The sequence below is a fragment of the Cololabis saira genome, chromosome 9 (assembly GCF_033807715.1).
Source record: "Cololabis saira isolate AMF1-May2022 chromosome 9, fColSai1.1, whole genome shotgun sequence".
Lineage (NCBI taxonomy): Eukaryota > Metazoa > Chordata > Actinopteri > Beloniformes > Belonidae > Cololabis > Cololabis saira.
In genome coordinates, this window is record NC_084595.1 from 48,222,765 (window position 1) to 48,239,816 (window position 17,052).

Below are 17,052 nucleotides of genomic sequence, written 5' to 3' on the forward strand. Positions count from 1 at the left end.
CATATGTATGCGTATATATATGTATATATATTAAATATAGTAATAATGCACATATATATACTTTTGTCTACCGTCATGGTATCAATCATTAATATGTGTGCAGACAAGGAAGTAAAAAAAAAAAAAAAAGATAGATATGATTTAAACCAACATAGAGCTGTCCCTTTAATCCCAACATTAATTCATTCGTGACTCGAACCAGTGCTGTCTCTGTGCTATGATGCATTCTGAACCCTGACCGAAAGACTTCAAACAGATCATTTCTATACAAATAGTCACATAACTGGCTTGAAACTGCCTTTTCCAGAATTAGATACAAATGGAAGGTTGGAAATTGGTCTATAATTAGCTAAGGTGTCAGGGTCAAGAGAAGGTTTTTTAAGTAAAGGTTTAATTACTGCGACTTTGAAAACCTGTGGTACATATCCTAAACTTAGGGATAGGTTAATTTGGTCCAGTATTGTCGTACCAATGAGAGAAAAAATATGTTTGAATAGTCGAGTCGGGATGGGGTCTAACATACATGTGGTTGACTTAGCTCTATTAACGAGTGAAGTCAGCTCAGGGAGGTCTATCCCGCTCCATCCCAGTTACTGTCGTAGTGTCCTTGGGCAAGACACCTTACCCAGCTTGCCCCGTGTGAATGTGTATGAATGTGTGTGAATGTTGGTGGTGGTCGGAGGGGCCGTTTGGCGCGGAATGGCAGCCACGCTTCTGTCAGTCTGCCCCAGGGCAGCTGTGGCTACAAAACGTAGCTTACCACCACCAGTAAGGATGTGTATGAATGAATAATGGTCTAAGTGTAGCACTTTGAGATTCAGTGAATGGAAAGTGCGTTACAAGTTAAATGCATTATTATTATTATTATTATTGGATAAAAACAGTCTAGAGACAAGTCAGAGCCTAGGGAAGTCGCTAAAGCTGAAGAAACACCTACAACCGGCTGGTTGATTTCTTCTCTAATTCTCGTGATTTTACTGTTAAAGAAGCTCATAAAGTCTTCACTACTGACAGCTGCAGGAATGCACGGCTCAACAGAGTTGTGACTTTGTCAGCCTGGCTACAGTGCTGAACAGAAAACGTGGGTTACTTTTGTTATCCTCTATCAACGTTGAATAATACGCTGTTCTGGCTTTGCGAATGGCTTTTTTATATACTATTAGAATATCTTTCCATTCACGATAAGAGTCTACAGACCTACAAGAGTACCACTTCCTTTCCATTTTGCGCACGTTTTGTTTCAACATGCGGATATCTGAATTATACCAGGGAGTTAAGCTCCTGTGGCTAGAAACCCTCCTTTTCAAAGGAGCAACTTCCTCTAAAGCTGAATGCAACAAATCAGCAGTGTTACTAGCAAGGAAATCAACATCTGCAGAGGTAGAACCCAGGTCACTGGCCTCGACTACATCACTATTTCGCACTGTCGTAAGATAAGCAATGGCCTCCCTAAATTTAACAATAACTGCATCAGACAAACATCTGCTAAAATAATACCTCCTATTTTGCACTTCAACATCAACAAAATTAAATTCAAACGTTATTAAGTAATGGTCGGATAAAAGGGAGACCATCAGACCATCAGTTTCAACACCGTAGGTGAGAACGAGATCGAGAGTATGATTAAAACAGTGCGTCGGTTTATCCACTTTTTGTGAGATACCCATTGATTCTAGAAGAGAATCGAAGGCTAATTTAAGATTATCGCTTTCAACATCCATATGAATGTTAAAATCACCCACTATGATGAATTTATCTGTGCTGATCAATAATCCAGAAAGGAAATCTGAAAATTCAGACAAAAACTCTAGATAAGCGCCAGCACGGGGCCGATACACTACCACTAACACAACTGGCTTCTCTGATTTCCAGCTCGGAAATTTCAGACCAAGCATGAGGCTTTCAAATGTATTATAATTGCACTTAGGTTCAATTTTTGTTTGGAGACCGGAGTTATAAATTGCTACGACTCCTCCGCCTCGGCCCGTGCTTCTAGGAATGTGATGATTAAAGTAGCCGGGCGGAATTGATTCATTCAAACTAACATACTCTTCCTCCTGTAACCATGTTTCTGTTAAGCAGAAAATATCACTCCTGCTCTCTGTAATTATATCATTTACTAACAGAGACTTAGAGCTCAATGATCGTATATTTAGTAATCTGCATCTAATTTTTCGGTCTGTAATTGGTACCATATGTACATTGGTTTTAATTTTTACAAGGTTATTTTGGTTAACGCCTCCAAATCGCCGCCCCTGGTGAACTTTTGGAGGGCGGGGGACTGCAACCACTTCTATTTTGCTAGGCACCTGGCCAGAGTCGCCAATATCATGTAATCCTACAGTTTTAGAGTCGCTAATTACATAATGCAATCCTACAGTCTTATTGGCAAGCGTTGGTCCTCGAGAGACAGCAGAGAAGTGTGTTAAACTGCAGCTCTGCATCCTGGCCTGGACTCTGCATTGTCAGGGGGAGTGTCTAATAACATTGGCCAGATTTCTAGACATAAGAGCTGCACCATCCCGGGTGGGATGAATGCCGTCCCTTCTGATCAGACCAGGCTTTCCCCAGAATGTCTCCCAGTTGTTTTTTTTCTGAACACCACTGAGACAACCAGCGGCGGAGCGAGAGCATGCGACTAAACATGTCATCGCTGGTCAGATTGGGGAGGGGACCAGAAAAACCTACGGAGTCCGACATACTTTTGGCATAGTTACACACCGAGACAATATTTTATAATAATATTTTAATATATTTTAGTTACTTCCGACTGGCGAAGACGGGAGTCATTAGCTCCGACATTGATGATAACTTTACCATATTTACGATTACCCTTTGCCAGCAGCTTCAAATTTGCTTCTATGTCGCCCGCTCTGGCCCCCGGGATGCACCTAACTAAGGTCTCTGGAGTCGGCCTCACATGTCTCACAATAGAGTCTCCAATGCCAAGGGTCGGTTTCTCAACAGGTGTGTCGCTGAGTGGAGAAAAACGGTTAGACACATGAAGCGGGTGGTGGTGTTCCATGAGCCCTTTAAGACTACGCTTCCTCCGAACCGTCACCCACTGGTCCTGACTGGCCGGCTGCTCGGGAGCTGCAGGGGAGCAGCTACGCTCAGCTGCTACGGGCCGGTCCGCCGCTAGCTTAGCCTGGTTAGCTGAGGAGGCTCTCGGACTATGGTTTAGTTGGCCGAACCGGACCTCTAACTGATTGAGCCTTGCCTCCAGTCCTGCAAATAAGCTACACTTTAAGCACTTACCGTCTTCACTAAAGGAGGCAGAGGAATAGCTAAACATTTCACACACTGAGCAGCAAAGAGGTGAAACGGTGGGAGACGGAGAGCCTATGCTAAGATGCTAACGGAGGCTAACGGACAGAAAATGTATCGGTGATTGGTGACAGTGAAAGTTACGGAAGAGAAAATGAGCGAGTGTTGAAATAAAGACAGTAATGTACCAGATATAGTGCTATTTTACCAGAAAACAATCTAAGTTTAGACAAAAAAGTCGGGAGAGATCAGAGCCTGCAAACGCCGTGAGACGGCAGCAGACTGCAACACCAGGAAGTGACGCGATGCGTGACGCAATACGTTACCCAATCAGCAGTCAGGGAAAGACTTGTGCTCCATGATTTTCAATGTTGCTTGTACTGGTGTTTTGGTGAAAAGTGAAATTACGTCGTGTGATATGAGTATTTCCTCCTGGCCCACCTTGATGTTCTTAAGTTCTTTTGCCAGTTCTTTTGAGTTTTTGCAGTGTTGTTCTGTTTGTCCTAACATGGGTTTAATTATTTCTGCAATTGCTTTTGATAAGTTGTATGTGACGGATCCTATACTGTCCACTATTGGGCGTAGTGGTGTTCCTGCTTTGTGGATTTTCGGTGTGCCGTATATGCACGGTGGGATGTTTGCTGTGGGTATGAGATGGTTGTATGTTTGCTTGTTTATTTTGTTATCAGTTAGTAGGGGTTTTAACAGCGCCTTGAGTTTATTTTTCTTTTCTTCTGTTGGGTCTTTCTTGAGGATTTCGTAGGTGTTGGTGTCATTTATCATGTCTTGCATTTGCTTCTCATATTTTTCTGTGTCCATAATCACTGTGGTTCTTCCTTTGTCGGCCGGCTAAATGGTGATTTCCTTGTTTTTTGTTAATGAACTGATGGCTCTTGCTTCCTTCTTTTGTGATGTTACTGGGTGGTGGTCGCGCGGTTTTTAAAATGCCTGCTACCTCGACCTGTCAAATCTGACAGGTTGGTTACGCCCTCATAGTAACAACAGCTGATAAGACGTGTCACATTTACGGTGGCCGACAAGGGCCAAACGCACTGCAACGGCCTAATGCGTCTCAGTTAAGGAACACGGCTTCAATTACAGAAACGATTCAAATTCACAAACTCAAAACGAGGTACAAAAAGAGGAACGTGGTGCAAATGAAAAAAACTGCTGCAAAAAACAAAGACAAATGCAGCATCATCAAACGTGCTGCAAATAGAGAAACGATGCAAAGCACAAAACCATATAAAACAAGAAACCCTCTTCAAAAGAAAAGCGCTTCATAACCCGTCACTACAACCGGAAGTGCTCCAAACCTGCAGGGGGCGCTCTCGGCGTAACAGCTCAATGGACAGAAACACGGGATGTAGAGAGAGACCGAACAGCTGACTGTAACGTTAAAATATAATAACGTCTGCCTGCGCCTGCCTGCTGTGACGACATCTCGGCGCGTCCAATAGGAGAGAAGGTGGTGGAGGGTGAAAAAAACTTGCAGGTTGTAGATCAGAGACAATCAACATGGAAGAATATGATGAAATGATCTTGGCTGTGAGTCTGTGTGAGGAGCTGTGGGTACGAGACTGCAGGCCTATCGTGACCTCAACAAAAAGAGACAAAAGTGTAGAGAAACCCCCCACAATTTGGGAAAACCAGGTGTGTTTAAAAGTGGTAGAAAACTTTTGGTAGTGGTAGTGAGCTTTTGCAAACCGAGCTGTAGCTACTGTATGTCCAAACGAGTGGAGAAACTGACTTTTTTTTTTACTTTTTCTGACAAAAGAAACCAGTCAAAGCTACGACGGAGTATTAGGGCCAAACTAAGACAAAAAAAAAAATGGAAATTACGAAAATAAAGTCATAATAAAATGAGAATAAAGTCGTAAAATTACCAGAATAAAGTCATAATGTTGTGAGAATAAAGTCGTAATATTACGAGAATAAAGTCGTAATATTACGAGAATAAAGTCGTAATATTTTGAGAATAAAGTTGTAATATTTTGAGAATAAAGTCGTAATATTACGAGAATAAAGTCGTAATATTAAATATATTATAAATACATAAATATAACTTCACAAGATGCTCAATATTCCTCATTTTAACACAGGGAGAAGATGCTCTTCCTGTTAGAGTTTTCATAAATTAACACTTTATTCTCGTAATATTACAACTTTATTTTCATAAATTACCACTTTATTCTTGTAATATTACGACTTTATTCTCATAAATTACCACTTTATTCTTGTAATATTACGACTTTATTCTCGTAATGTTACGACTTTATTCTCGTAATGTTACGACTTTTTTCTCGTAATATTACGACTTTATTCTATTACGACTTTATTCTCGCACCATTATGACTTTATTCTCGTAATTTTACGACTTTATTCTCATTATATTATGACTTTATTCTCGTAATTTCCAATTTTCTTTTGTCTTAGTTTGGCCCTAATACTCCGTCGTACAAAGCAGCTGTTGACTATTGACATTTCTATAGGGTCTGACTTTATAAGTTGTACTGTTGTCCAGTACTTTTTGTTCACACTTTCACCACCTGAGCACGCCCGCCTAAGCCCCGGATCTCCTGACATCCTAGATCCGCCCCCAAAAGCTTTTATTTTGGAGGAGCCGATGACTCTACTTCCGTTGTGCTGCCAGTCCGCACAGCCAAGCATCTGCTGTGTGCATGTGAGGAGCAGATATCGTTATGGGTTCGTAACATAAGCATTGTACATGCTGTAATAAATCCGTTAAAGAGCAATGAGTCATTGCTGGCGGTCGTTTCAGGTGTTAGCAGTGTCGCCCCCCCCTGAGCCCCCGGGACCGGTCAGGGGGAATCATGGCTGCGCAGGAGCAGAGTCCAGCATCATCCCTGGAAGACAACAAACCGGGCTTTCCAAAGAAAATTCTGGCCAACAATCTTGAAGACAAGCATTTGTGCAACTCGTGTCAGAAAATCCTGCGAAGACCATTGCAAGCCCAATGCGGTCACCGCTTTTGTTCGTTTTGTTTCAGCAGAATCGTGAGGTGAGTAGTGTCGTGGATGAATGTGGTGAGTATTCACAGCCTGTCACCCATTCACATCTGTTTCACATTTCAACGCGGCCCCGTTCTTTCACGCATACAACGCTGAATACGGTTAGAATTAAGGCGCCCGTAGGCCAGTGTCGTGCCAAAAAGTGATTCCTGCCAGAATCTGATTTGTGGCCGCGGGAGCGCGCACAGCAGCCGCGGGAGCGCGCACAGCAACCCGTTGAGCGACAGCGCTAAAAAATTGTTGAGATTATGAAGCTCAACAATGAGATCAAGTCATATTTAGGCAGAAACAACTTTTCATTACCTGTATTTGGCCTTCAATCCATTTTTGGCAGGTGAAAATGCCTATTTTGTGTTGTAATGGTCCTTTAAAAGAGTTAAAAGCAATCCTGTGAGCTCTAGTGTTTATATTATGAAGCTCAAGAATGACATCAAATCATATTTAGGTACAACAATCTTTCATTAACTGTATTTGGCCTTCAATCAATTTTTGGCAGGTAAAAAGACCCATTTTCAGGGAGAAATCAGATTCGGGCACAACACCGGTTTGACGTGCAGGTAAACCTGGCCCCCTGCAGCCCAGGCTGGTGCAGGTAAACCTGCCCCCTGCAGCCCAGGCTGGTGCAGGTAAACCTGCCCCCTGCAGCCCGGGTTGGTGCAGGTAAACCTGCCCCCTGCAGCCCGGGTTGGGGCAGGTAATCCTGCCCCCTGCAGCCCAGGCTGGTGCAGGTAAACCTACCCCCCTGCAGCCCAGGCTGGTGCAGGTAAACCTACCCCCCTGCAGCCCAGGCTGGTGCAGGTAAACCTACCCCCCTGCAGCCCAGGCTGTTGCAGGTAAACCTGCCCCCCTGCAGCCCGGGTTGGTGCAGGTAAACCTCGCCCCTGCAGCCCAGGCTGGTGCAGGTAAACCTGCCCCCTGCAGCCCAGGCTGGTGCAGGTAAACCTGGCCCCTGCAGCCCAGGCTGGTGCAGGTAAACCTGGCCCCTGCAGCCCGGGTTGGTGCAGGTAAACCTGCCCCTCTGCAGCCCGGGTTAACCTCGGGTGCTGGGTAAACCCTAAATCTGATATTCATACGTCTATACTCTTGTAATGAGTGACAGACCAGGCGGAGACGGCTCGTAGTTTCTACTTGCCAGTTTATTACCGGGCAGGAAAACGAACAGGTTCTCAGTCAAAACCCAACGGCAGACTCTCCCTCCAACGTCTCGGGCAGAACTTAAAACAATACCAAAAAAGAACACCAGAAGAAGATAAACCCGGGGTTCTGCCCCACCTCTCACCCAGTGATAACTGGGATAGACTTCACTGTAAAGCATTGAATAGGATACTGAAAATGGAAACATTTATTAATTATCATAACTTACCTTTTGACAACTGTCCAAAACCTAAAAATAAAATTCAAATTGAAATAATGACCAATTTGTAGATATGGATCAATTTCCCCTCCATCTTAAGACCTGAACATTTGTAGGCATTCCCCCCCAAGTAGTGACTACCATATACAGTTGTGCGAAAAGGTGATTGCCCCCTTCTTGAGTTATTAGTTTTTTGCATGTTTGTCACACTTAAATGTTTCAGATCATCAAGCTAATTTAAATAGTAGACTAAGCTAACACAAGTAAGCACAAAATGCAGTTTTTGAATGAAGGTTTTTATTATTAACCTACATGGCCCTGTGTGAAAAAGTGATTGCGCGCGCGCTGTCACACCTGTTCTCAATCAAGAAATCACTTAAAGCAGCAAAATGTAACTTTCAGCTTTTGTTGAGTTTGGCGGCTCCTTTGGACAAAAGTGGTAGTGCTTTACCAGAAAGAACACTACGTTTCCCATGAGCACCAGCGCGTACTGCCGGAAAACTCCTGTCCCCGTCGCTGCATTTGTTTTGATAGTACGTTCACATGCAGCGATTCAACCTGGTTGCAGATCGGTTGCAGACATCGTTCCGACTTTTAAACTGCATGTAAACACCTCAACCTGGTCAAGTCGGATTCATCAACCAGTTTGGAGCACCTAGATAAGCCAGTCGCAACCAGGTTGTTAACGCCATGTATACGGGGAAATAGATATTGCAGTCTGTGCATGCTCGAGAATTTCCCCCGGGTGGGGTTTTCCCCCGGGGGAGGGGATTCACCCGGAAGTGAAAGGAGACGACGCATGCTCAGTAGTTGAAAAGGAGGCGGCGCGTGTTTAATTCTTTTCATCATCAACACTAAAAGGTACATAATGCAGGAAATGTAGGCTGCTGTAGCCTCGTCGAGGTGCTCGGACGCCGTCTTTCTTTCTTGTTGTTGGTAAGAAGAGGTCAACCGGAAGTGGCTCTTTGTTGAAATGGTTACCTTGGATACAGCGCCACCTAGCGTCACGGAGTCAGCCATGCTCTGGTTACAGTGGCTTATTCAATCTGATTCAGTCTGATCTCAGAACAGCATGTGTAATCAGACAAGTGATCCAATCTTCTGCATGTCATTATGTGATAAGATCTGCAACCAGGTTGAATCGCTGCATGTGTACGTACATGAAATAAGACGGGACAGACTTTAAAAACTACTTTTCTGTTTTCAGCGGTCGTTTGCAGGATGGATAGCGAAGACAATATAAACAATATAATATGACGATGTTGAAAATCACTAAATTCAACTTGGTTTTATTAGTGAAGTCACCCCCGCCCCCTTGTCCTGTTTCAGCCAGATAATGCGCCCCAAACTACAAACTCATACGCTAGTCCAACATAGTTACTGACAAAATAAAAAAATACTTTATAACCTGTGAATAACTGAATGCCCATTCCTTATATTTTGCAGATCAGCCCTGTACAATTTTACAGTTCTCAGGAAAAATACTAGAAATGTTCTATACATTTTCTTTGCATTGCATTATTTCCTCTAGTGCTGTAATTCTATTCAATTGTATTATTATTTTATAAAGCTTCCTCATTGCGAATTACACAATGTTATGATCACTATTATTATTCTATGTGTCTGTTGTTGATATTGTCAGTAATTTTACAATTACCAAAACCACGCCAGCGAGTGAACGCCGGGCCAATGTTTATTCTTGTCCGGGCATTTAGCTTGTTACTCTCCCACTTTCTTTTTTCCGCCTCCTCCGATAAAACTTTTATTTTCTTCTGATTTTTCGCTGCTTCGGCCATGATACCAGCTTCTGCTGAGCTCTGCGCTCCACGTCCCGCCCAGCTTTTGTCTCGACTACGAATCGGGAAGAAGGGGGAAGTGATGTATGCCGTAAAGCAGTCAAAGCCGTAAAAATTTGTAGTTTTTTAGTGTGGAAGGGTTCCTACCATGCTCCTCAAAGTTACATAGTGCCAGTGAAGGTGATACAGACCCCTCAGACCATGACAGAGGTTCATTAAACCTGTTGGAAGTTGATGTACCATCAATGTACCAACAATGATGATGATGAAATATTAGATTAAGCTGGAAAAGTTACATAGTGCTGCTTTAAATAGGACCTGCCTGACAAAGTGAAGTAGACCAAAAGGTCCTCAAAAGCTAGACATAATGCTGCCATCCAAAGACATTCAGGAACACATGAGAAGCAAAGTAATTGAGTTTTATCAGTCTGGAAAAGGTTCCAAAGCCATTTCTAAAGCTTTGAGACTCCAGCGAACCACAGTGAGAGCCTTTATCCACAAATGGAGAAAACATGGAACAGTGGTGAACCTTCCCAGGAGGCCGGCCGACCAAAATGTTCCCAAGAGCAGCGACGGCTCATCCAAGAGTCACAAAAGACCCCAGAACAACATCCAGAGACCTGCAGGCCTCACCTGCCTCAGTTAAGGTCATTGTTCATGACTCCACCATCAGAAAGAGACGGGGCAGAAATGGCTGCATGGCAGAGTTCCAAGACAAAAACCACTGCTGAGCAAAAAGAACATAAAGACTCGTCTCAGTTTTGCCTGAAAACATCTTGATGATCCCCATTGGGGGAAATACTCTGTGGACTGACGAGACAAAAGTTGAACTTTTTGGAAGGTGTATGTCCCATTACATCTGGCGTAAAAGTAACACGGCATTTCAGAAAAGGAACATCCTAGCAACAGTAAAACATGGTGGTACCTGGAAGACTTGCTGTGGTAAATGGAACCATGAATTCTGCTGTCAACCAAAACATCCTGAAGGAGAATGTCCAGCCATCTGTTGGTGACCCCAAGCTGAAGCCACTCTGGTTCTGCAGCAGGACAATGATCCAAAACACAGCAGCAATCTCTGAATGGCTGAAGAAAACTAAATGAAGACTTTGGAGTGGCCTAGTCAAAGTCCCGACCTGAATCCCATTGAGATGCTGAGGCATCACCTTAAAAAGGAGGTACATGCTCCAGAACCCTCCAATGTGGCTGAATTACAACAATTCTGCAAAGATGAGTGGGCCAAAATTCCTCCACAGCCTGTAAAAGACTAATTGCCAGTTATAGCAAATGCTTGATTGCAGTTGTTGCTGCTGAGGGCCCAACCAGTTATTAGGTTTAGGGGGAATCACTTTTTCCCACAGGGCTATTTAGGTTTGGACTTTTCTTTCCCCTTGGTAATAAAAACCTTCATTTAAAAATGGCATTTTCTGTTTACTTGTGTTATCTTTGTTTAATATTTAAATTTGTTTGATGATCTGAAACATTTAAGTGTGACAAACATGCAAACACATAAGAAATCTGGAAGGGGGCAAGCACTTTTTCACACAACTGTAAAATACTGTTTGCTGCAAAACCCTAACCCCAACCCCCACATATGCCTTTGGGTGCAATTGTGGATAATTAGCATGGAGACCTATAATATTGTGACCCTTGGATAATCAACATAGGACGCAGGAGACCAAAAGTATCTTTATTGAGTTTACTGGATCACAGTGGCATGGTAGGCAGACAGACAAAGAGGAAATCACATGACATGGATCTTCCTTATATCACTTCCAGGCTAGCTCCCTCTAGATACACTGTCAGGATACTACATCCCTCCCCTCTTAGGTCTGCCGACAACACTCACTGCAAGAGAAAATAAGACAAATTAAGCAACATTGTACATTTATTAAGGCTTGTAATAATCAGGAGGGCGCCGCTCTCTAAGGGAGCGCCTTAAGGGTGGTGTTACTTGTTCCTGTATTACAGATGGGGACCCGCTCCCCAGCATCGGTGGGTCCCTCTCAGAGTCTTCCACCTGGGTTGGAGAGTCAGAGGCTCGGACCTCAGGGTACACTTGTTCTGGCATCACAGAAGATGGAGTGCTCACAACCTGAGGTGTACTAGGATCTATATCGGGAATGCCACTTAGCTCTCGCCTCCTGATTTGGTCAACATGTCTCCTTACAACCTGTCCATTTCCGATGAGGACTGTGCTGGTAGGGGCCCCGTGCAGCTCTCAATTGTTCCAGGGATCCATTTGGGGCCAAATCCATATTTTTTTGTAAAAACTAGATTCCCGGGGGAAAAACTCCTGAGCTTGGTGTGTATGTCATGATGAACTTTTTGTTTCCACTGTTTCTTTTCCACCTTAGACTTCAAGTCTGGGAGTAACAGGTCAAAGGCAGACCTTGGCCTCCGTGACATCAGCATTTCAGCCGGGGACAAGCCTGTGGTAGAGTGTGGAGTGATTCTGTAACTAAACAGGAATCTAGACACTTTTGCTTCCAAGCTCTCCTTTCCTCCTTGCATCCTCTTCATCCCCTCCTTAAAGGTCCGAACAGCTCTCTCAGCCAATCCGTTCGATGATGGATGAAAAGGGGCTGACGTTACATGCTTTATCCCGTTTTTAGTCATGAAATCAGCAAACTCAGCACTAGTAAAGCAGGTAGCATTATCGCTCACCAACATCTTTGGCAGTCCATGGACACTGAAACTTTGTCTGAGCTTTTCAATGGTTCCATGAGTGGTTGCTGTATTCCCCGGATAAACATCCATCCATTTAGAATGGGAATCAACCAGCACCAGAAACATCTTGCCCAAAAATGGACCAGCATAATCCACATGGAGTCGAGTCCAGGGCTTCTCTGGCCATTCCCAGGGATGTAAGGGTGCTATAGAGGGAGACATGGCATTTTGTTGACATGTAGCACACTGATGTACTTCCCTCTCTACATCCTGATCCATCTGGGGCCACCAGACATATGATCGGGCCAGTCCCTTCATTATAGACATGCCTGGATGGGACTGATGCAGCAACTTTAACAGTGTTTTTCGCCCTTGCTGAGGAATTATGACTCGAGCACCCCACAGAACACATCCATCTCGCACACTAAGCTCTAAGCGTCGAGTGAAGTAAGGCATGCATTCAGGCTCCACTATAGGAGGCCATCCTTGTAACACATATCCATGCACACGTGACAGTGTCACATCCTTAGCTGTCCAATGTCTTACTTGTTCTGTGGTCACTGGTGCATCATCCATTCCATCCAGCATCAACACAAGATCCTCCTCTTCCTCAGCAGGGACTGTTTCTGGCAAGGGAAGTCTACTGAGGGCATCTGCATTCATATGCTGCTTTCCAGGCCTGTATACAATGTGATACTCATTAGCTCTGAGCCATACAGACCAACGTTGCACTCGTGGAGACACCATCTGAGGAACAGGTTTAGTTTCACTGAACAAGGAGATCAGGGGCTTGTGATCCGTTACAATTGTAAAGTTATGGCCATAAAAGTATTTGTGGAACCTTTTTATGCCAAAAATCACAGCCAAACCCTCTTTATCCAGCTGCGAATATTTCTTCTCTGCGGGGGCCAAAGTTCTAGATACAAACCCAATGGGTTTCTCAATTCCCTTTTCCATGCTGTGGGACAACACTGCCCCCACTCCATAGGGTGAGGCATCGCAGGCTAAGATTAAAGGCCTCTCTCCAGAATAATGCACCAAGACATCAGCTGACTTCAACAACTCTTTGGACCTCCTGAAGGCTTCCTCTTGACGGTCCCCCCAGCTCCAAACCACATCTTTCTTCAGCAAATGATGTAAAGGGGCTAGCAATGTGGAGATATTGGGAAGAAAGCGATTATAATAATTCAACAAGCCCAGGTAGGCCTTGAGCTCTGTCACTGAAGTTGGGGTGGGAGCATCAACAACAGCTTTTACCTTGGCTTCCACAGTGTGAACTCCTTTAGCATCCACTTTATGTCCCAGATACTGAACCTCATCAGCCAGCAAAGTGCATTTGCTTCTCTTTAATCTGAGACCAGCATCTTCTAACCGGTTTAACACCTCCTCCAGAGATCTGAGATGCAATTCTCTGGTTGCCCCGGTAACCAGGATATCATCCAGATACACAGCAACTTGGGGTATGCCCTGGAGAACCCCCTCCATGGTTCTCTGGAAGATGGCAGGAGCTGAAGATACACCAAATGGTAGTCTGTTATATGTAAACATTCCACGATGAGTATTTACAGTTAAGTACTTCTTAGACTTATCCTCCATTTGGATTTGTTGATATGCATGACTCATGTCAAGTTTGGTGAACTGTTGCCCTCCAGCTAACACTGCCATCAAATCCTCTACTTTAGGTATGGGGTACTGTTCCAGGGTGGAGACTCGGTTTACAGTCAATTTATAATCTCCACAAAGTCTACAGTCACCATCAGGTTTTAGCAAAGGAACCACAGGAGCTGCCCATTCAGAATACTTAACAGGAGCAATGATGTTTTCTTTTAACAATCTGTCAATCTCCACATCAACTTTGGGCTTCATAGCATAGGGAACAGATCTGGGTCTATAAAAGCGGGGAACAGCATCAGCAGGTACATGAATATTAGCTTTGAAACCTTTTAAAGTTCCCGAACTCCTCTTTAAATACTCCCTCATGCTTTTGTAGCACTTGCTCCAGGGTCAGGGGCTGGGAGTAGTGTGCATTATGCACTGGCTCCAGGTGCAGGGACTGTGGGTGATGTGCCTGGTACTTTATTTCAGCCCAGTCCAGTTTAACATGCTTCATCCACCATCTTCCCAGTAAGTTTGGACCCGTGCCTTTAACTACTATGATGGGCAACATCTTTTCCTGTTGTTTGTAGTTCACTTTCACATACGTTTTCCCCAGCACCTTTTATCTTTTGCTTTGTATATGTTCTCAACTTAAGTCGAGTTTTTTTCAAGGGAGGGGCGTTTTTCACATTTTCTTTAAAAGTTTTCATGTTCAGTATGGTGAGACTACATCCAGTATCCACTTCAAATATCACTGGTTCCTCATTTAGAGTCATGCATACTTTGTAGGGTGGCACACCCTCCTCTTCATCCTCACCCAGGACACTGTATAATGAGAATGCCTGCCCCTCCTCATCACTCCCCTCTGCCACTCTGGGAGAACAATAATGCACTTTTCTCTCCTGAGTGAAAGGTCTTCCTCTTCCTCTGGGTCTTATGTCAGTTCTCTTTTCAGCATTTAACTTATTCTTATTTCGACATGCTCGGGCTATGTGTCCAGTCATCCCACATGCATGACATTTTTCCTTTTTGAACCGACAGTCTTCAGGTGCATGATTACCTTTGCAGCGATAACACTCTCTATCCTTTTCTGCACTCCCCTGGCTCTCTCTCTTCTGCCCCATGCTTCCTCCGGCCCTCACTGCATTACAGGACATGGCTCCTGCTTTTGCCTGCAAATCCTGCACATTTTTGTTGGCAGATTCCATGGCTTGTGCTAGAGACAGGGCACTTTCAAATGTGAGATTGGTCTCTGACAGTAATCTTCTCTGGATTCGGTCATCATTTATTCCACATACCAGCCTGTCCCGTAACATTTGTGAAAGGGTCACTCCATAATTACAATCTTGTGCCAGTTTCCTTAACTCAGCCACATATTCAGCCACAGATTCAGTGGGTCTTCTCATACGTGAATCAAATTTAAACCTCTGGACAATTTCACTTGGTTTGGGGTTAAACTGGCTCTTTAATAAAGCTACTAATTGTGCAAAAGTCTTATCTCCAGGTTTTGCAGGACTTAGGAGGTTTCTCATCAAACTGTAAGTTTGTTCTCCCACCACACTGAGCAATATGGACTTCATTTTATCTTCATCAGTGATATAATTTGCAGTAAAGAAGTGTTTCATTATTTCACAGTATTCCTCCCAAGCTTGCTCTTTTGAATCAAATGGTGGCAGCGATCCTATTGTTGCCATCTCACCTGCATATGTCTTCCCTCCTTCCACCAAAGCCTTTTTCCACCTGGAGTCCAATCATCCAATCAAGCACTCCCACAGTAGCCAGGGAGCAGGGCAAAAAAAGCACAAAAAACACTCCTCCAGTTCATCCTCGTCGCCAATATAATATTGTGACCCTTGGATAATCAACATAGGACGCAGGAGACCAAAAGTATCTTTCTTTAGTTTACTGGATCACAGTGGCATGGTAGGCAGACAGACAAAGAGGAAATCACATGACATGGATCTTCCTTATATCACTTTAAGGCTAGCTCCCTCTAGATACACTGTCAGGATACTACAAGACCCATATGTACCAATGATATGTTGTCACCACCTGAAGGCTAAACCGGATTTTCCTTGTTTATCTACATCTGGACCTGCAAGTGTAAAATAACAGATGAGCCCACAATTCTCTTGTCAAAAAATCAGAATAATTTGTATTTACTCATTCCCTGATGAAAGTAGTTCTAACAAGGTCTTTCAGCACCACTAAAGTGGCCTTCCTTGCAGTTTCTAATAGCACCAACAGTTAAATAAGAGTGTGTTACGAACAGTATGTTATCATATTGCCTTTGCGCAAGCCACTCGTGTAAGTATATGATCAAATTATCAAAATACCTTTTGGAAACAAAATCAGGGAGCACACCCTGTAAAGTTGTCTGTTCAAATGGTCTTGATTTTTGCCTTTTTTATAAAAAAGATCAATATTTTAAGATTCAGTTGGCAGACACTTTTATCCAAAGAGATAATTACAAATAATGAATTCACTAAGGTTACAATAGGAAAGGACAGGTTGTAGTAGTGTGATGTACTATGTCAGTGTAGGGGAGTTGTAAGGGATCAAGCAAAACACTATAGACAGAAAGGTGAGCAGAGATGCCCAGACTTCCTTCACCCCAGACACTTCCTGCAGCTCTTCCTGCAGCTCTTCCTGCAGCTCTTCCTCCAGCTCTTCCTCCAGCTCTTCCTCCATCTCTTCCTCCAGCTCTTCCTCCATCTCTTCCTCCAGCTCTTCCGAGGGGAGTCCGAGGTGTTCCCAGGCCAGCCGAGAGACATAGATTCTCCAGCGTGTCCTGGGTTTTCCCCGGGAACTCCTCCTGGAGGGACATGCCTGGAACACCTCCCTAGGGAGGAGGGACATGCCTGGAACTCCTCCCTAGGGAGGAGGGACATGCCTGGAACTCCTCCCTGGGGAGGAGGGACATGCCTGGAACTCCTCCCTGGGGAGGAGGGACATGCCTGGAACTCCTCCCTGGGGAGGAGGGACATGCCTGGAACACCTCCCTAGGGCTGAGGGACATGCCTGGAACACCTCCCTAGGGCGGAGGGACATGCCTGGAACACCTCCCTAGGGAGGAGGGACATGCCTGGAACACCTCCCTAGGGCGGAGGGACATGCCTGGAACACCTCCCTAGGGAGGAGGGACATGCCTGGAACACCTCCCTAGGGAGGAGGGACATGCCTGGAACACCTCCCTAGGGAGGAGGGACATGCCTGGAACACCTCCCTAGGGAGGAGGGACATGCCTGGAACACCTCCCTAGGGAGGCGTCCAGGAGGATCCGGTACAGATGTCCAAGCCACCTCAGCTGACTCCTCTCGATGTGAAGGAGCAGCGGCTC

General features: G+C 44.5%; 1 protein-coding gene across 2 annotated transcripts in view; it reads left to right on the top strand.

The window, feature by feature from the left end:
• Positions 1-5,891: 5,891 nt before the first annotated feature.
• LOC133450814 (TNF receptor-associated factor 2-like) overlaps positions 5,892-17,052 on the top strand; it is a 35,698-nt gene continuing 24,537 nt past the window's right edge. The window contains exons 1-2 of one of the 2 annotated variants that reach the window (XM_061729716.1): positions 5,892-5,950; positions 6,050-6,289. In XM_061729716.1, coding sequence (XP_061585700.1) covers positions 6,102-6,289 — 188 coding nt within the window. In that variant the 5' untranslated portion in view covers positions 5,892-5,950; positions 6,050-6,101. Of the gene's footprint in view, positions 5,974-6,049; positions 6,290-17,052 lie in introns of both variants that reach the window. The other variant, XM_061729715.1, reaches the window with a different exon arrangement.